Raw genomic sequence first — 19,935 nt, 5'->3', positions numbered from 1 at the left:
GCGAGAGTTACAGCTATGTATGCGGGGCTGTGTTGGGGTCATCATCTCCGCGGTCAGGACGGCTCCACCCACAACCTTTCAGACCCTCGAATTGCGCATTTAGGCAGGCATTAGGAACCCAAGCTACGGGAAAGATTTTTCCAGCATGCTGACGAATCTGAAGGCTTTCGCGATATATAGGTATGTCTTCCATTCAAGTTTCGAACGATTCCTGTCAACGGCGCCCCGTATCATTTGTTGTGTTTCTAACTTAAACCTCTAGCTTTATATTTCAAGATCTCATATCATACCTCTATGATATAAATTTCTGCTTAGTCCGAAAATTTGAGATATTCGGTTCTTCTATATTCCATCCCCATCTCCACCTTTGGATTCGTGACGTCTCATTGACACAAGCATGGACTCGCGGATGCTCGAAGCTCCAGACTAGTAAATGATCACGGCGTTTCTAGCGCACCATATATTTGGTCTATTGGTGCCGGACCTCGAATTTTCATATGCCTATAAAAGCCTGTCATAATTTTTTTATTGTCAATAGAGCTATCTTATAAATCTCGTTCTGCCAACTCTCCCCTTCTGCCAACTCTCGTTCTAACAACGCTCAGCTCTTTCTCTCTATCCAGCTTGAAGTGAGCTTAGCATAAATCCAATCCGGGACACAACTCACGGCCGCATTCTGAGTGTGCTATCAGTCCAACACGATTGCAGAGCTCTCACAAAGCTTACCCAAGATGTCCGCAACAAAACCTGGAACTTTCAACATATGCACGAGAGCCGTGAGCAAGGACGCATCGGTTACAAGAGTTTCGACCATCTCTCCGCTTGAGGAATCGCTGCAAGAGATGAGCTTGGACGGCGGGAAGACCGTCAACTTTATCGATACGGAAGAAGGGTTGATTCAACTCATCGAGAGGATGGAGAACATTCCAACAAATCCCCCGTCACTCTACGTTGACCTTGAGGGTGTGGACCTCTCGCGGCGCGGGACCATTTCAATTCTGCAGGTCTTCATCTACCCACTCGGAGAAATCTACCTGGTCGATATTTACACGCTTCAGACGAAGGCATTCACAGTGTGCAGTTCGAAAAGGGGGCAGACTCTTTTGGCTATTCTCGAGTCGCCAAACATTCCAAAAGTGTTCTTTGATGTTCGCAATGACTCTGATGCGCTTTTCAGCCACTTTGGTGTTGAGCTTGCTGGTGTTATTGATCTCCAACTTATGGAGCTTGCCACCCGATATTTCTCCAAAAGATGTGTCAATGGATTAGCGAAGTGTATTGAGAGGGATGCCCCAATCAACGGGGAGCAACGGCGTATTTGGAGAGAGTTCAAGGAGAAGGGCCGGCAGCTTTTCGCTCCAGAGTTGGGAGGAAGCTTCGAGATCTTTAATGTTCGCCCACTTCCCGACAGCATCCTGAAATATTGTGCGCAGGATGTGCATATTCTGCCTCTTTTGTGGGTTCACTATGACTCTAAGATGTCACTAGACTGGAGAAAGAAGGTTGCGGCAGAGGCCATCAAGCGGGTCAAGGAGTCCCAAAGTCCCAATTATATTGGAACTGGGCGGCACATGGCCTTGGAGCCCTCGGGCTGGTGGTGAGCCGGTCTTGTGAGTGATCATGACTTGTCGATCTAGATCATGAAGCATTCATTCCAAAACAGCTTGCTCCTGACTTGTTCGCTCACACATTGCTTGATCCAATTCCCGTTATGGAAATCTTTTTTGGCATTCAGCACTTACATGACAAATCTCACGTCGAGATCCGATTTGCTTCGTCACTCAAGACTGGTTGAATAAATCACTGCTTACAATTGGATGATAATTGACACTAATGCGTGATTTATTCCGCAGCAGAAATACATCAGAATTGAAAACTTCTCAAAATCCATCGTAGTCCTAGCTTCCAACTAATGTCCAAATATCTCATGAATCAAAGGAAGTTAGAAATTGGTGAAGAAGAGATTCAGCATCAAAGTGCCGTCATCATACCAATACCCACTTCTCACATAGCCATTGTAGAAACATCGGGGAATTTGGCCGTTATTAGTAGTAGCGGTCGTGTCAACTTGGCCATTACCATTCAGATAGCAATCGATCAGCGACACATAGTATGCCTATTTAACGATCAGTATGACTAGTACCCAAACTCCAATGCCTTGTGTTCTGGAATCCCACCTCGAGGTCGAAGCCATATGTATTGGTCAGTTTAGTGTATACACCTGTGTCCATTTTGTTGTTGGCCCCATAGGGCTGTTGCCAGGCATCGGAAACACACTGAATTTAGGTGAGCAAAAATTCGTTGGAAGGAAGGTGGGTATTCATACAGTCTTAGGATCGCTGTTGCCACAGTCGTGAGAGTCACTGGGGCGTGTGAGGTAGAAGCAACGATACTCGCCGCTCTTAGCCTCAAGCCAGTAGGCACCTGTCATGGTGCAGTCTTTTTCTTTCGTATTCTCCTCGCCCACAAGGACATACCATGCTGTCTTCATGGCAGCATCGACGAGCTTTTTCTCCTGCCTCATCATTAGCACGGCCAAATTGCGGGGGTAATGGCGTAGACATACGACGTTGTCAGCAAACGCCTTGTAGGCTGCGACAAAGGAGGAATTGTCCTTGTTCTCGTCAAGGAGAATAGTGTTATCGGCAAAGAATCGGGATGTGCCATGCTCGAGGGTCGTATAGGTGTAGATGGGAAGAGTGGTCGATTCACCCCCACCAGTCGCATTGGTCAAGATACTGGCAACATAGTTGCCTGCGGCACCAACGATGTTTCTCAGAGTGTTTTCCACCGATGTTGTATCGACTGCATCCGAACCCCCCTTTGTGAGGGACACGTCCGTGAGACCTGCAGCCGCAAACCCGATCATACCACGAAGAGGCTTGCTCAGATCAATACCAGTGGCAATTCCACCAGCCATACTAAATGCAGCAGATATCCACTTTGCCCACTCCTGGTCCGGTGAGACTGTAGAGAAATCCTTGCTAATCTGGTCGATCGAGAGGCCATCCAGCCACCCGGTCCAAAGCAACTGGTCATGGACGGCGTTGATCTTGCTATGCAGAATGCCAACAGAGCGCATAACCCAATATCCCATCACAGACTGGTAGTCGGAGCACATGTCGTCGGGGTTGCAGTCCCCTCCAATATCACCACAGCCAGTTAGAGGAGAGGTACCCTCGTTGGGGAAGATGACCTTCCAGATGTTGTTGACCCAATCCTTTTCACCATTTGGCATTGTGTCGAACATGATATCCAACCAGTCAATGGCACCGGTCGAGTCCAATATAGCCTGAACTCCAGCAGTAGTCGAAGTATCACCTGCTGTGCACTTCGAGGAGGCGGATGTGGTGGTCGAAGCAGCAGCTCTTTGCTCGAGGGTAGCTGGGCTGCCACGACTATCATTGTCGTGCGGAAATGCGGCAGCAGTTGCTACTAGCCCAAATGTGGCAAAGAACTTGATTCTCATCGTGATAACCGTTGAGATAAACAAGTCAAGATATAGCGATAGAATTTAGAAGATGATATGTGTCTACCGATTGCATCTGTGAGGAGGGATGATTCCACAGGTATTTATACAGATGAATCTATACGTACTATTCCTTACTTTAAACTATTATTGATACCATCGTACGTGAACGACCCCCAAGGGGCTCAGACGTTGATCCTTCTCTTGAATCCTGTCAGCTTACCGATCGTACATCCTTATTTGCGTGGGATGATTGGTTCTGGAGGTCCAGTTCGGAACGTCTAACTCTTTGCGCTTCAAGTTGATCATTATGAGTTTTGCTTTCAGTACTTTGAATTCTCTATAAAGGAAATTCGCCGCAATCACTACTATATAGATGGATGCTCTGTGACGTAATCTATGGTTGTTATTGTGTATAGTTCCAACCCCTAAACATCAAACGATGATTCTCGGCATAAAGAGCTCTTAGAGTACACTACAAAGAGGTAAATACGATTGGATCTATAATTTGAGGTTATCATTAATTTGTGGCTCATGATAGATGGCATATCGGGCGTAGGAGCCGGCGCCTCGAGCGTCAACTACAACAGGCTCAGATAATAAGCACTAGAGCAAGGGGCAGGGAATGCAAGTATACCACAGAATCAAGCCAGTAATATGTAGAGTATAGAGCACGTTCAACTCAAGCATCTTAAGCAAGTCCTGAAGGATGCAATGCAAGAACGTCGAAGAGCCCTAAGATTTGAGCCCCCAAACTCCGAAGACTAGCCGCGCGGGGGCGGTTAGATCCTGATCCAATCGACTTTGCACGAGAGGGCCAAAATAGGACACGAAAAAATCTGACCTTGTGGAAACTGTTTGTTTCATGACAGTCGAATCCTTCAATTCCAATCTATTTTATCATGATATACAATTTTGAAAATGCCGAGCCGCAGGCATCGGCTGTAAGCCAAGGTAGACAAGCCTTGTGCCCAGAACCAATTTTGCCTCTAGACATGAGTTTCCGCCCCACCGATATTTTCAATCTCGACGCCGATCGGCTTCTCAATCCGGTCAGTGTTGAGAGTGCGGTGGTGGCCAGGTTGGACCGGGTGACCTCTAGACTCGAAGACACCACCGGTGATGCCACCGTTCTCGAAAAGATGGTCGACATCTTCCAATTCGAGTCCTTTTGTCTCCGGGAAGAAGAAATATATCATGGGAATCTATTTTGGTAAGTATTTAGCATAGTAGAGATCAACCGGATTTGGACAGCTTACCCATGCAAAACAAAAGCAAGCAAAAATAATGAAGGTTCTCCACTCGATGTTGTGAATTGCCGTTGGCGTAATTTGGACAACGATGACTATCATTGTCAGTAAGGGCCTCCGTTTGGAATCAGGATCACCGTAACACATACAGACACACATCCAGTTGACAAAGCCAGCAAAAGCCTGACCTCGAGCACGAATACGGGTAGTTGTGATTTCGCTTGGGTAAAACCTACAATGCCAGTTAGTGATAGCTCAGAAGCTGGAACATTTGTTGACTTGCCATGGCACAGGTAGATATCCAATGCCCAAGAACAGCTGGAAGATAAATACGAAAACGGTTGCAGCGTATGCACATGGCTTAGTACCCACGGATAAGAGGGCGGCTGCCATTACAAAGCACACACAGAGCCCAGCAGCGGAGATCATGAGAGATGTTCGGCGACCCAACCGATCCATGCTCCAGAGAGGAATTATCGATCCTACCAGATAAACAAGCGAAGTGCATCCTCCCAGAATCAGGGACAGGTTACGAGACAACTTCATGGCGTTCTGGTAGACACTGGGTGCATAGTAGTTGATCATATTGGATCCTAATAGGGTCAGGTATACATCACTGCATGGAGATTGACATAGATCTCTTACCCGTGAACTGTTGCTGAACGTTCACTAGACCTGCAAGGATCATGCGTCGCAAATTCTGCATCTTGCCACCCTGTAGAAGCTCTCTGTATTTGAATGGCCCGCCAGCAGATTCGATTCCGATGGCAGTTTCAATCTGCCGACGCAGCAGAACGACTTCAGGAGTTGATTCATCGGCGGGCTGCTCAAGTTGAAGACGAGCTAGGACGGAAGCTGCCTCGTCACTGCGATCTTGTTCGCAGAGCCAGCGAGGCGTGTCTGGTAGTGCAGTCATCTGTAATACGAGACACACAGCGAAGAAGGCCTGGAAGCTAATGGGGAAACGCCACTGTACTGGCGAGTCGACGAAGCTCAACCCATAATCCAACCAGTATGCGATGCAAAGGCCGACGATGGTCACTGTGCCCTGTGCCGAGAGAAGTCTACCACGACGCTCGGGTCGGGCCATCTCTAATAGAAGGGGTTAGCCACTGTTCCTGACAGCCTTTTGACAATCATTCATCGATCTGTGCCTCACATACCACTCTGATATGTGGGAACGGTACTGCTGTTGATGCCGTTACCGAACCCAGTCACGATTCTCCCAACCAGGAATTGTGCTCTGCCGTATGAGGACCCAAGTATTATTGTCCCGATGACCATGATAGCTCCGCCTGCCATGATCATCTTCTTCCGACCGATCTTGTGGCCCACCACAAAAGCCAGAAGGCAGCCGACTGCACAGCCAATATCATAGATGGATGTCACTGCCAATATAAGGTCAACCCAAAATAAAAAAAGCAATTCAAACTGACCAGGACTTACAAATTCCTTGCATGTTCTCGTCTGGGTGACCGAATTGCTTTCCGAACTGGTTATCTGCTCCGACTAATCCGCTCATAACGCCCTGGTCATAGCCAAGAAGAAGGAAGGCCTGGCAGCTTGCAGCTTCATACAAAGCGTGTTAGCGAAATGAGTCTCCTAGGAGGTGTCCTGTATGAAACTCACCAGTCACAGCCCAATGCAGCCATTTCCCACGCAGTTGACCCATATTGACTGTTGCTCTTGTTTGTCTATCTCAGTCCAAAGAACGAAAATGGCCAGCCCGTGGAATTCGGGGCTCTCCAAGAATTTTCCACCATTTGAGCAGGTTGTTGAACCGGTGGTCTCGCGTTGACATTCACCCGAAGCCAATGTCTTTCGGTAGAATCGGGGGAGCTCAGTCCGGGGTGATCGGCGGATTGTTGCAGTCGCTTTGGTCAGTGACGGTGCAGCCGACACCAAATAGGCAAAATCTGGGGTCTTTCAGTGGAGCCATTGCTTCACCGGGGATGGCTCCCCGCACAGCATTGCACGCCACGGCAGATACGACCGGCTGTGGCAGGTTTTCCGGCACTGCTTGTGGACTCCAACAAGACACTAGTCTCGGGCAAATCGGAAGAGGCGTTTTAGCCTGAAGATTTGGAAACGCCACCGACCTTGTTTCATTGACCCTGGATTTCAGACAGCCATGACCACGAAAATAATCAACCCTTCATTCCGATCTCGCTGGGGTAACCCCCTTCAATACGCTGAAGCCGGAAGGCCTAAGCAAGGTGGCAAGTATGCCCTCAAGCCTCTATTGGGAAGTTTTGTCTCGTCAAAAGGGACGAGTAGGATCTTAAACTCAATCAAATGCTAAAAGTGGACTGTCACGTGCAACTTCTTGCTATGAATACAACCGAACCAAGACGGTGCTACGCATTCAAATAGAACGCAGGTTGCATCAGTAGTCGGCACAGATTAAATCACCAACATGCCTGCCCAATATATGTCCGGATCAAAGGTAGTACCCGGAGGCCGATGGAACTGCCATTGTCAAAAAGATGGGTCATGCATATAATTGGATTGCTCTGGGGTTGAAAATTAGAAAAGAGAAATGAGGTTCATTCGAGCTTGATCCAACGTAGCGTGTCATGTTTGTTTGACACGTGCGCGCTCAGTATACGTGACTTCCCAATTTGGCAACTCTCATTGACAACACGATACAGATATTTTTCTCCCTCCTCTCCTCCTTTCTCTTCTTTCCCTTCTCTCACCACCACCCGGATCGATTTTCGCCCACCCGTCTCCTCGGTGACCCATGGAAACTTTCACCACCGCTATCCCCAAGGACTGTGGGCTTTACCGAGGGAATCATGGGCCTCGTTCTGAGGATTCCATCTTTTGCGCTTCTGAGGGTTTGACTGTGCTTTTGAGTTCAAGGATAAAATCCTTGTTCAGGGCTAGCCTGCTCGGGGTACCAATGGTCTGGGACATCCAGTTGACCCCGACTACGTTGGGAGAAAGGCTCGATGAACCCAGCCTCTGGTTGTGGGATCTGGGGGAGAAGCACTGTCTTATCGCTCAGTGATGAAAGCCATCTGGATGGTGAGTGGATGTGGCAAACCAGACAGGGTGCGGCTTCGGCAGTAACCTGGAGGGGGCGCCAGCCGCGGGAAGATTCATCTTCGCTGGAGCGGAAGAGTTACGGAGCCACCAGATGAAGGAGATGACCCTCCTGAGGGCCCAAAAAGCCGGACGGACTGGCTCTCACCTTGGGCAAATCTGAGAGCGAGCTAACCCACCTTTTTTCTTTTAAAGAGGGAGCACATGATATTCACTGCTAACTGCATCATTCTATCTGACCGATATTCCATAGTCTACTTCAAAGCGCCATACCCGTGATCAAGACCCAGTGTTCTGAAGGGATCTGTTCAGCTATAAATAGGAAATTTATCTATCAATTGCTTTCTGCTAACTCCTTCTAAACAGCAACAGGGCAACCGCACTACCGGTGACTGCGACCGGGTTCTCATGTCTTGCTCTCCCCGTCGCTGCGTGAATTCCCGTCATGGTTTTGACAATGCAATCCTGGTCCGTCCCTACCAGGTTTGGATGCACCTCCCTCCATTGAGTCACCATGCTAGCCGTTCCTAGTCCTTTCTCCAATTTATCAGGTGTGGTTTGCGTTGCATTTAGAAAATTGTCCTCATGTCCCAGATTACCATTGCGATTTCATTCTACCCTCTTGAATACGGATTTGGGAAACGTCTTGGCAGGCTCCTCGTCATTCAACTCCCATGGATGTATCAGGCCCTCATCCAGGTTGTCAGAAATCCGATTTGATGGAAGGGAATATGTCGACAGAAAATCTCGCTCAAGAGGAAATGAAGTCGCTTGAACTCTGTTCGCATTGACAGTTGAGGGATCTGGATCTAGAAATTAGCGCTTATTCAAGCAGGCCGATCACGCCCTTGAAGCGTCTCATACGGCAGTAGGGCGAGGCCCATGTCCACAGAGCGACTGTTCCTTTCCGAGAAGCTTCTTCCCAAAATTCAGCCATACCAAACCAATGGGCCTAGAAAGTCACAAAAGTTCGTGAGAAACCGTGTACCAGGTATCGATTAGGAGAAGGTTGGGATTAAACTGCCATCGCAGCCGTCAACGGGTTCACACCTCCATTCTCCTTGAGGGCCGGTAAGATACTTATGCTGTTCTCAACAAGTTCTTTGGCCGTGGGGACTGCCAATTCAACGACACTCCGGATTTTGTGAGGCCGCCTGATTGACCCTCAATCTTTATCATCTCTGCACTAGGATCGACGCCAATGACATGATGAAATGAAGGGCCAAGTCGCGCGTCGCGTTGCCAGGGTCACAACCGACATCGGCAAGAACATGTGTTCGGTCTTTCTACTGTGTATGGAAGTTGATTATGGTGTCATAAAGTAGAGCTGGATATGACAGTCAAGATTCTGCATCCGTTTGGGCTCGCTTGGGATCGTAGTTGCGGAACGTCGGGTCGGATGGAGGTAACAGATGTTGATTAACCCTTGTCAGAGCCGATTACTTTGGACTATCGAGTTTGGGTTGTGCCGAATTATCAGGAGCATGATAAAATCAAAATGGCAACACGTTTGCCACTATAACAAGTCTTGTTTACTTCGTGACTCGTCTTTGAAGTGGCCAATGATAGGGGAGGCAAAACCGCGACTCAAATTGCCCTTAAAGTCGGGCAAGAATATAGAACATGGCCAGTGTATTCCCGTGCTTTTTCAATCAAGTCCAATTTACCGCCATAGCTATCCAAAAACTTTTTAGAAGATGAAAGGGTAACAGCATGCTTAAATAATTTCCATCTAGAATTAATGTATACCTCTAAGCAGCTCAAAGAATAGGAGATCAGTCCTCCTCTCCGATCTTGACATACCCCACCAACACCTTCAGTTCAGTCAGTACACGCAGAAAGTCTGCATCGTTTGGACTGCTAAACTTCACTAAATCCGAATGGTTACGATTCAGAGGATGCGTATTAATGTGACCTGGGCCCCAAACTTCACCATCTGTGGCGGAGTCGCGATCGACAAGCATCTTTTTCGGTGTACCTGTCATCTTCCACTGTCCATCCTCATTCTATCACACTGTGAGAAATATTTCACAACATCGAGGTCAATGAGAGGGTTCCGTACCTTTTCTGGTGAGAAAGAAGGCTCCATCTCGTAAAAGTATATGATCCTCGGCTTCTTTTTTTCGAATTTCGATTTGAACCTTCGGCTGAGATCTTGTAAAGTTGTAGATTGATACATGATGGACTTGACAAGAAACTCATTGGGTTGACCTCGGATCATGCCTTCTAGAACTTTGACATGCATGCCGTGGCTAGGTACACCGAAGAAGAGGGCTCCCTGGAAGTTGTCGATGAAACTCTCAGGTTCTTCATTCTTCTTTTCCTGCAATAGGGCCTGATCGATAGTTTAGCTGTGGCTGAATCAAGCTTTTGCACTCGCGGTATTTACCTCTTTCACAGTCAACCCTCCAAGACTGTGGGCGATGAAGTACGAAGGAACGGCAAAGGCCGTCCCAAGGTGAGATGATGTAGAGCTTAAAACCGACTGGGATCGACGCCTTGTGACACTGCGCATCTCATCCCGTAAAAGTTTGCCCAAATCTTCCAATGTTTGTGTTGACTCATTCCCATCAAGCCTTGTTTTAGACCCGTAGGTCATCAACCGGGCGTTCGGAAGATTGTCTCGGAGGCCGTCCAGCACCCACATGAAAGACTGAGATACACCCTTGTATTTGAATGATCCCCAAGCATGACCTCCAAGGCCGGCAATGGCGCATATACTAGACCCACAATTAGCGTGGGGTTTCTTGCTTCGAGGGCAATATCAAAATACTTACTCGATCGTGTGAGGCACATCCGGAGGCGGAGAGTAAAGAATCGTTACTCCACGAAAATGTGTATCGACGGTGATGTGTAAATCGTCGTCGTCAGAGGTGGGTCCAAAATCCCATTCATCCTTTCCAGGCGTCGACAAGCACGCTGGTTGTGGCCTCCACGCTACCACTGCCACCTTGTCACCGGTCTGACTTGTGGCCAGGGCTTTCACGCGTCCCTCGACGGTCGGCTCAATACCAAGTTTTCGACTGAGATACACGAGTAAATCAGGACCCACGTATTCAAGCTTAATTCCTCGCACCCGGTAGTCCAAGTCTTTGGTAATGTTTGGTAAAGGTGGATTTAGTGGATCTAACGGGCTTTTCAAAGACTTCCTTTTGGGTTTTACATCAGGGTGAGGATCAGGATCAGGCTCAGGAACAACCACGATCGACGGTGATCTGCCGCCTTCTGAATTCTCTCGCGAAATCGACGGAGGTTGGCCAAAAGATGGCTCTGTCTCACGGGTCTCTGAGAAAAAACTCTCCAATGTTTCCTGAAATATACCTCCATCTATGAAGGTTAATTAGCACACATATACTCTTACCGAGGTATTATTGCAAGGGCCAATCTTACCCTCGAGGGTGGAAAACTCAAATCGTAGGTGGCCCAGGGAAAGTAAGAATTGGGTATCTTGTGTTGACACGTCATCTGCGGCAATGGTATCCGTCATGTCCTGCCTTGAGTCTCTTCTTGCAAATCCTGGCTCTGTATCAGGTGGTGAGTGACGAAGCAAGTCACTGAACCGCCTTAAAAGACCGGTCTTGCTCGTTGAGTTTCTTCCTTTCTTAGGTTTCTGAGAAGCAAAGTCAACTCGAATCTTCCTCCCTGCTTCGCTTGTGTGGATTGAACTATCCAGGAGCAGCAGAGGGACATCTATGTGATAGTATGGTTTGCTCTTTTGAACCAAGAAGGAAATTGATTTGTTTCTGCCGTCAAGATCAGACCAAAGTTTCAGTGGCTGAGCGGTACTCTCTGAGCCCCTTTCGGAAGTAATGTCCTCGACATGGAACGTATGCACCAAAACCTTGCCTCGGAGTGCACATTGGAAAGCAATCGCATCAGACTTGGACTCAAAGTTATATGACGGTTTGCGTCCTTTGTGTCGCCATAACTCAGCATCATCAACTTCCTCAACATTGCAGGCTTCATACAGGCGAATTTGAGGCGCCCGGAAACGTTCGTGCTTCGTATAGGGGTGGATCTCACTGATCGGTGGAACTTTTTGAATTCGTAAGCGTACCGTCCTTGAATATGCTTAGGAGGAAAGCCTCACGATGCTGCACAAGTCCCCATCCTGTGTCGATTCTGGTACTCACTATGCACCGATTTCCCAAGTAAGTGACAACGTCTACTGTATGGAGGAACTCTTCTTCTTCAAGAGAGTCAGGTTGTCTAGGCGGGGTGGTAAGTGACACTTTTCTCGGCTGTCTAGGAGTGCCCGATCTTACAGGGTTGCCAAGGGCCCATCCTCTTCATGAGTATAAACACGTCGTCGTAGGTATGGAGAGGGTTTCTGGGTACGGTAACTGGACTGCCGTTGTTTCAAGGTTTGTTGTGAATACTCGCGCAACATTTTCCTATCGCTCAGCTTGAAGTCTCTGGAGAACATCAACTGCGATCCTTGGAAAGGTAACTCGTGGTCTCGAAATCTTGCTACCACGAGGATCCACAGCTTCTCACAGTGCACTGAGCTCAGAGGGGGCGCTCTTGTTCTTTTGAGAGCCTCACGGAGCTCAACGAGATGTCGGAAAAGAGGCCACGTATTTTTCTCGACGGGTGTGAGGGCCGATGGTAAGGTGACTTCATATTGAGGAGCAGCCTCGGTGCTTATCATTTGAGGCATACGATGCATGTCGGATTGTCGAAGGATAACTAAAAACAGATTTCTTTGATTCGCGCGCATATTAGCGACGATTTCAGAGTAACTGTGAGTAGAACTATATTGACTACGGTTACAGACTTACAAAATAATGTCATCCAGTTTTGCATTCATGATATGCAGCTGTAAATCAAGACGCCTCTCAAGGAGGTCCAGATCGGAGGAGTTGTAGACATAGCAGGCATTTTCGTGCAGCAAGTTCGTCTGAGGCGTTGTGTCTTGGCGACACAATCCTGGATTATGATGAAGAAAGTCATTGCATTCGTCCCAGGTTTGTTGATATTCATGGTACGACTCGAGAGTCGTGTGCTGATACCGTAGGACCCTGCGGAAGCACCTAAATGCTCGGTAGAAGGCATGAAAACGCTGAGCGATTCCTTGGATCCTTCCTGGGGGTAGCCCGGCAAGTGGGCCTGCTTCAGCACAGGCAACCCAAAGCTGTGACATGGTGGAAATAGCAAAGATCGGAGCATTTTGGGGAAGAAATTGATATTAATAACATCTACCCCGAGGTCCCTTTTTCGTCGCTATGTCCACGTCCCAATAATATTGGATGTGGAAAGAGGCTCTTAAAGTTAACAGAGCACGTTCCTCAATGCTTAGCGTTGAGTGGTCAAGTATTCTGATGAATTGTGATGCGCTCGTAGCGCTAGTGGCGTTAGGCACGGACATTAGTTCAATCAGCTCCGCGTGGTCCGCATGATACCTCGTGTCCGTCAAAAGTATAACATTTGCAGATGTTGAGTTGCCCAACATGTTTTGATGGTTTGCTGCAGTGCCCCTGAGATATCCGTTTGGCTATGGCGACAGCTCATCCGATCGACGATGAACGAGCCGTATCAACGTGGCAGAGGATAAACAATTGGCTACCGTTTCCTTTTGGTGACCATCCGTGGTGGATCGACGGTACTACCCGCGCCCCTGACGAGAAGGACGAGAACCCACGGCTTTGGCGGGAAGGAGTGATTAACATTTTCGATCATAATGGCTTCGATTTTCAAGTCTTCATTGTCGCAGCATCTGGCTTTTTGACAGATTCATATTCACTCTTTGCGACCAATGTGATATTGCCTCTGTTGGCATTCTTGTATTGGCCAAATCGGAATGACAGACTGCCCGAGCTCTATATCAATGTTGCGACCTTGGCCGGATCTGTTGTTGGGCAGCTACTCTTTGGCTGGTTGACTGATAGACTCGGACGAAGAAAGCTGTACGGTCTTGAGCTTGTGCTGGTCATATTTGCAACGCTAGGAATGTCCCAGGCGTCAAACGGCATGTACAACAACATGGACATATTGAGCTGGATGATATTCTATCGCTTCTTTCTTGGGATGGGTATTGGAGCGGAATATCCCCTTAGTGCTGTTATCACTGCAGAATTTGCTAGCACCAAGTATCGGGCGAGGATGATGGCTGCCGTATTTCTGATGCAGCCGTTGGGGCAAGTCCTGGCAGCTGCAATCGGATGGGGAGTTTTGACAGGTTTGATGCAATCGCGCGGCCTGCAGAATCTACCAGACCGTGGAACGGGGTTCAATCAACTCCCAGTGGAGCAACAGCATCAGATCCTGTCAACACTAGATAGTGTTTGGCGCTGGGTTGTTGGCGTGGGTTGTATCCCCGCGTTGCTTGCCATTCTATGGAGATTCTCCATTCCAGAGTCACCTCGCTATACCATGGATGTTGCTCATGACCCCAAACAAGCACTCGTGGCTACCAAGCGTCAGTTTCGACGCACTGCCCGAATTCTGGAATCGATCAATGTGTCCTCCGACGAGGCCGATACTCTTGCTCCTTCAAATCCTCGGAGTTTCCCAACATCTCCTACACTTGCTGCTTCTCCTGACCCAGCAGGGGACGAATCGACCTTTTGGGATTTCTTCTTTGTTGAGGGCAACATCAGATACCTTGCAGCAACTGCTATTTGCTGGTTTCTGCTTGACTTTTGCTTCTACGCCCTTGGAATTAACTCCCCTCGGCCACTTGCAGCTCTATGGGCCTCTGAAATACCAAACGTCACGGTAACCTCTGTCCTTCCGGTTGCAACTACTAGCATGACAATTCCCTTTACCCACGCGGTGACGCTCAATGGAAACATCTACAATGTGACGACTTCGATTATTGCAAATATCCCACCCCCAACGACCACGGTTACCAGCCTGATAGCAGCCACTGGCTCGAGTCTCCATATTCCCGACTATCAAAATATCTGGGATCCAACACGCAACATGTTCGAGGAGTTATCTCACAACGCAAAATTCTATATCCTCACCATATCTATCACCTCCTTGGTCGGCAGTGGAGTACTGATCTGGATCATCGACTACATTCCGCGCAAGACTTGGTTGGTCTCGTCATTTCTACTTCTGAGTATCTGGTTCGCTGTATTGGGAGGGGTCTTGATGGCGACCGAGTTTACCGAGGGGCATGTAGCCAATGTGGTTCTATACGCATTCTGTCAATTTTTATTTAATTTGGGTGAGTCCATCGCTCCTGTTTTAACTTCTTCCTCTAATAACGCCCTGAAATTCACAGGTCCAAATACTTTGACTTATATCGTGAGCACCTCAATGTCCTAGTTATGGTAAAAACCGACACTCATTTCCCCTAGATTCCCGCAGAAATATTTCCAACCCGGTTTCGTGCTACCTGCCATGGTATTTCAGCCGCCTGTGGAAAGCTTGGCGCCATCGTCATTCTCATCCTCACAGAGAAGACTGTCTTGAACGCTAATCCTCGGGCGTTGGACAAACTTCTCGGCGCGTTTTCGGTTCCACTTGCTGCCGGGGCGTTCTTTGCCTGGATATGGATTCCTGAGCTCCAAACACTCCCAACTGGCGATGCACGGGCGCTTCGTCTACCTCGACTACCCAACAAGAGTCTGGAATGGCTAGCAAAAGGATGGAAGTTTGCTAATGGCACTGATCAAACTCAGGATCCGCGCACTCGCCTTCCAAGGGGCGAAAATCAAAGGTTGGGATTTTTCAACAAGCTTCAAGATGCATGGATTTTCCTTCGATACAGAGGCAGGAGGAGGGTCTTGGGTACAACCGGCGCCTCTGCTGGCAGAGAAGGAACGACTGATGATCCTATACGGATGGGAAATATTGCCGCTGCATCACCGACACAAGATAGTCTCGAGATGTATTCTTAATTACGGGTAGTTGACCCCTACTCTAACGTGGTACATGAATATATTGACTTCATTTATGCATAATCGCTGTGCGCTCTCTTTAAACACTGTTTCGGCTGTTTTGCCTATCAATTCTTCTCTTCCGTACAATCTTCAAGTTCTCCTTCGCCCGTAGGATGTGATATACAGTCAGGAACCCCCAAACCAAGCTCACCAGCAACACACTTGCAATAGCTCCGATCAAGCTGGCCACCGTGAAACCGACCGAGGCGTTCTGGAACTTTCCATTGTCATGTAACGAGTCGGTTCCCAAACCAACTTGCATTGATCCCGCAACAATAGTGACAAAACCGAATACGGAGAATAGCCAGGCAAAGTTTCGCTCCAAGAATGCTTTTGTCCACAGAGGCTCCGACATAAACCCTCGCATAAAGTTTTGCCCGGAGAATATACCAGGGGCAAATCGATAGATAAGATTCAGGCGGGAAAGGCGCAGCTCTCCGAAATGATAACGCTTTGAGACTGTGTCAAGGGTTTCCGGGTCGATATTCGTGAGTAGATCTGTGACAAATAGAGCCCACGCTTCCCAGGTGATGGATGATGGAATCAGCCGCACATCTTGAGCAATGGCAAGATCGGACTTAGTACATATCAGCCAACAATATGATAGGAGAAACCCGCATGCAGATTGATATAGTGATCGATCTTGAATTAGAGAACTCCCTTCTGCTGTCCAAAAGTCGTGAGAAAGAAGATACTCTGGTAAAGGCTTAATGAATATCCGAGTAGCATTCCAGACGAGATGCTCGTTGGGGTTTTCTGTGATGACAATAATTCGGCCTAGGAGAACTTGGCGATGAACTGGACGAGCTGCCTTGGGGAGCCCAGCTAGCCAAAGATGCGAATAGACTTTGTCGAGAGCAGGGGTTCGAAGATCTTGATCTAGTATAGCTGATACTGAACATTGAGGATTGAATCCGCTGCTTGAATGAAAAGGCGGGAAACTTGGTCGTTTTTCTTGCAATTCATGGTTCTTTCTGAACGGCGGATTGAAAAGAACCTATTTTACGTGTCAAATACCAGGAATCCTACACTAAAGACTTGACTTACAGGCTTCTCCGAGGAGGCTTTGCTGTTATCTGTACTCTCCATTCCGTTCAGAGGAGCACTGCCTTCCATGCTGCTCATATTCCGGGTCAGAATAACGACTAGACCGCCCCTGATTCACAGTAGCTACGGTATCCTCGGTTGAATTTACCTGTTATCGACGTCTTATTTCTGGCCAAGCAGTCATATAATACCATCGGTAGCTCCTGACTACCTCACAACCCGGGTGAGAATGTCTGCATAATGCAGCTGGAGGAAGTCAGGGTCAAATATTCCGCGGGGCTGATTTGACTTGCAGGCACTGGGGTCTTCGGACGTGACGTGGCAATAAGCTGGGCAATAATAGTGGACTTGCTTCGCCACGTTGGATAAAAGGACCGAAGTCAGCAGCCCAAGGCAGCTAGAACGAATCTTATTTTTCCCTCATTCCCGCCGACAAAGAAAATAATCCAGTTGCGCCCGATAGGGCGTAGTGCCGCTGGTGCTTTGAATTTCGACGGCAATGCGCATAAACAATTACGGGCGCTTCTGCTGGGAATGGGGATCATGTACATGATAATCCGGTTTCAATTTATTCTACCTGGTCCAGCCCTGTATACACTAAATAACAATGTAAATCCTTCAATAAATAGTTGCTGGGACTCTAGACGGTCGTCTCGACGGCAGCACGTCTCGTAGCGTACATGGCCTCCGCAACGAGGTCCCTCTCCTCTTGTCCGCTGGTATCTCCAAACACCTCGTCAAGCTCCTCTAGCGTTTTTCCACTTGTCTCGGGGACCAAAAAGTATGCCCAGATGCCAGCTAGGAAACACATCACAGCAAAGAATATATACGTGCCATAAGTGATGCTGTCCATCATACTCGGAACTGAGATGCCAATGATAAAGTCGCAAAGCCAGATAACGCACGTTGAGAGCGCAACACCTTTTGATCGAGTGGCAGTGGAGTAAACTTCAGAAGGGAGAGCCCATCCAAGTGGTGAGTACGAGACACCGTATATAAGGATGAAAAGGAACGCCATCGCTACACAGGCCCAGCCTGCGCTCTAGTGAGATTGCCAGTCCTTTTCGTACACCCCAGATAACATCGCAATGATGCTGTATGTCACAGCCGTTCCGAATCCACCAAATATAGCCAAGGGTCGACGACCGACTTTTTCGATGATGAGGAAACATACAACTGCCGCGACCATCTGGAGGATATTGAATACACCCGACAAGATCAACGACATTTCATTCGTTTGTCCCAGCTGTTTAGCATCGTTAGCATGTGTCCAATTGATCTGGCTAAATAAGGCAGACTCACCGAAGTAAACAAAGTAGGCGCATAATAAATGAACGCGTTAATACCAGAGAATTGTTGGAAAAAGGCCACGCCAACTCCAACGGCTGTTCGTCTCCAAGACTTGCGCTTGAAAAGATCCGCCCACAGCGCAAGCTCAAGCTTGATGCCGCCAATACCCGGGTGTCGCTTCTGCTGGGCGAGTTTCTGGAAGCTAACTTCGGCCATAATACCGTGGAACTCTGCTTGCACTCTCTCATCGTGGCTAGGCAACCCGCGTAGTTTCTCTAGACTTTTGAGGCAGTCATCCGAGCGATTCACAAGTGCAAGCCAGCGAGGAGAATAGGGGAAGAAGTGAATGCCTGCACCCAGAAGAGTCGCCGTAACCATTTGTAGCCCGAATGGCAATCGGAACGCGCCTTCTCCGGCAATGCTCCTACATCCAAAGGTAATCCAGTATGCTATCACCACGCCAGAGGTGATGGAAATTGATTCGAGAACGAGCAGCGTTCCACGGATATTTGGAGGTGAGATCTCTGAGATGTAAAGAGGTGCGCCCTATTCCCATATTTTTCATTAGCCAATGGTGTCAGTATGGTTGAGAGGAATCAGTGTTTACCATTGCCAACGTTCCAACACCTATCCCTCCGATAAGTCTTCCGGCGACCGATGCTCCATAGTTCGGTGCTGCAGTTTGAATAATTGCTCCAATATCAAAAATCACCACCACGGCGGTCAACGCCCATTTTCGAGAGTATCGGTCTGCCGCGTATGGCATGAAGATGCAGCCCAGAAAGGCACCTAACAACAGCATTGCTGTCATAAATTCTTTACCAAAGGATGTTGCTGCGAATGGATACGTCGTATGAAACTGATCCATCACATTTATGAGTGAAATCACACCCATGTCGTATCCCATTGAGAACCCGCCCAGTGATGCAAGGACAGCCGCACCGGAGACATAAGGGGAGCTGACGAGACCTGAGATGCCACCAGGGCCATAGGAAACGGATTGAAGAAAGCTGGGCTCCGCGTATATTGTCTCATCATGTTCTGTCTCTGCCTTACCAGTGGGCTGTAGCTTGGTGGCGAGAGAGTCTGCTTGCTTGTCGGTAGCCATGATCGATTTACCCCACCAGAGTTCAGTTAGATAGACAGCTAAATGAACAGCTGATCTGGAGTGAATATAGCTTCGAACCACGCTTCTTTTATAGTCTCTTGACTTGCTTGCACTAGTTTTCGTCATCTGCGAATAGGATCCCCCATATTGTTGGGCGTTTGCGGGGTAGTCTGGGGAAGGCTCGCCGGAAGAGACCCACACCCCAGGTTTTAGTGTTTTTCGGCGAGGATTTCCCCAACAAAGCCTGATTGTAGGGCAAAAGGAAACGGGGAAGCTTCCCCGTAGAGACGAATGATGAAATACCTCAATGATGAAACTCTCAATGCGCCCGAGTCGGGCCGTCCTCGACAAGCCGGTCTCTGTTCAGTTGCCGATATCCTATAACAAGGATTACATATGAGATCTACCCCCTATCATATCTGTAGTTCTCACATCAGCCCGTATGAAAGTGTCTTGGGTATGCTTCATCAGCTCCGACGGCTATTGCAAAAGGCCAGAATCTGAGGATCATTACTCTGCAGGGATAAGAATCTTCGGCGGCCGTCCGAGCGACTGTTGCCCAGTCTAACTTAATATCCAGTCTTGGTCTTTCTTAGATACTGTCTTTATGGCAAGCTATGTCGGTAGGAGCGGGTGAGCGAATAGCCGGAGTATTCCCATCTGGTCAAAGTTGGAATTTTACCCCGAGAGGTAAAACGAGTTCGTGAGGATTTAGGCGTCTTGACGTCATTACGGAGTACGTAGCTGCCATTTAAGGCCCTATCTAGTATTCAATAGGTCAATCGGCCATGCCTTATATCCAAACGAGCTGCCGGGAAGTTACACATTGGC

General features: G+C 48.3%; 7 protein-coding genes across 7 annotated transcripts; 2 read left to right on the top strand and 5 right to left on the bottom strand.

Annotated features, from left to right (window-relative positions):
• Window positions 1-731: 731 nt before the first annotated feature.
• N7496_000457 (uncharacterized protein) lies at window positions 732-1,601 on the top strand (the record flags this gene model as incomplete). Its single annotated transcript, XM_056693388.1, has 1 exon — window positions 732-1,601. One exon carries the CDS (start codon window positions 732-734, stop codon window positions 1,599-1,601), a length of 870 nt encoding a protein of 289 aa, XP_056560117.1.
• Window positions 1,602-2,320: 719 nt separating this feature from the next.
• Window positions 2,321-3,469, bottom strand: N7496_000456 (uncharacterized protein; the record flags this gene model as incomplete). Its single annotated transcript, XM_056693387.1, has 1 exon — window positions 2,321-3,469. One exon carries the CDS (start codon window positions 3,467-3,469, stop codon window positions 2,321-2,323), a length of 1,149 nt encoding a protein of 382 aa, XP_056560116.1.
• A 989-nt stretch (window positions 3,470-4,458) lies between these two features.
• N7496_000455 (Major facilitator superfamily domain general substrate transporter) lies at window positions 4,459-6,391 on the bottom strand (the record flags this gene model as incomplete). Its single annotated transcript, XM_056693386.1, has 8 exons — window positions 4,459-4,674; window positions 4,729-4,814; window positions 4,869-4,951; window positions 5,003-5,312; window positions 5,365-5,811; window positions 5,883-6,107; window positions 6,166-6,288; window positions 6,349-6,391. The coding sequence occupies 8 exons, from the start codon at window positions 6,389-6,391 to the stop codon at window positions 4,459-4,461; spliced, it is 1,533 nt and encodes a 510-aa protein (XP_056560115.1).
• A 3,151-nt stretch (window positions 6,392-9,542) lies between these two features.
• On the bottom strand, window positions 9,543-12,910 carry N7496_000454 (uncharacterized protein; the record flags this gene model as incomplete). The annotated part of the gene is made up of 8 exons (XM_056693385.1): window positions 9,543-9,773; window positions 9,830-10,102; window positions 10,157-10,487; window positions 10,545-11,094; window positions 11,158-11,802; window positions 11,858-11,976; window positions 12,033-12,509; window positions 12,549-12,910. The coding sequence occupies 8 exons, from the start codon at window positions 12,908-12,910 to the stop codon at window positions 9,543-9,545; spliced, it is 2,988 nt and encodes a 995-aa protein (XP_056560114.1).
• A 353-nt stretch (window positions 12,911-13,263) lies between these two features.
• On the top strand, window positions 13,264-15,617 carry N7496_000453 (major facilitator superfamily domain-containing protein; the record flags this gene model as incomplete). Its single annotated transcript, XM_056693384.1, has 2 exons — window positions 13,264-14,941; window positions 15,085-15,617. The coding sequence occupies 2 exons, from the start codon at window positions 13,264-13,266 to the stop codon at window positions 15,615-15,617; spliced, it is 2,211 nt and encodes a 736-aa protein (XP_056560113.1).
• Window positions 15,618-15,696: 79 nt separating this feature from the next.
• N7496_000452 (uncharacterized protein) lies at window positions 15,697-16,784 on the bottom strand (the record flags this gene model as incomplete). Its single annotated transcript, XM_056693383.1, has 2 exons — window positions 15,697-16,236; window positions 16,707-16,784. The coding sequence occupies 2 exons, from the start codon at window positions 16,782-16,784 to the stop codon at window positions 15,697-15,699; spliced, it is 618 nt and encodes a 205-aa protein (XP_056560112.1).
• Window positions 16,785-17,346: 562 nt separating this feature from the next.
• Window positions 17,347-19,104, bottom strand: N7496_000451 (sugar porter family MFS transporter; the record flags this gene model as incomplete). Its single annotated transcript, XM_056693382.1, has 4 exons — window positions 17,347-17,748; window positions 17,881-17,952; window positions 18,009-18,542; window positions 18,604-19,104. 4 exons carry the CDS (start codon window positions 19,102-19,104, stop codon window positions 17,347-17,349), a joined length of 1,509 nt encoding a protein of 502 aa, XP_056560111.1.
• Window positions 19,105-19,935: the final 831 nt, after the last annotated feature.

The sequence above is a fragment of the Penicillium cataractarum genome (assembly GCF_028827025.1).
Source record: "Penicillium cataractarum strain IBT 29864 chromosome Unknown utg000001l, whole genome shotgun sequence".
NCBI lineage: Eukaryota > Fungi > Ascomycota > Eurotiomycetes > Eurotiales > Aspergillaceae > Penicillium > Penicillium cataractarum.
This window is presented reverse-complemented; position numbering and strand designations above follow the sequence as displayed.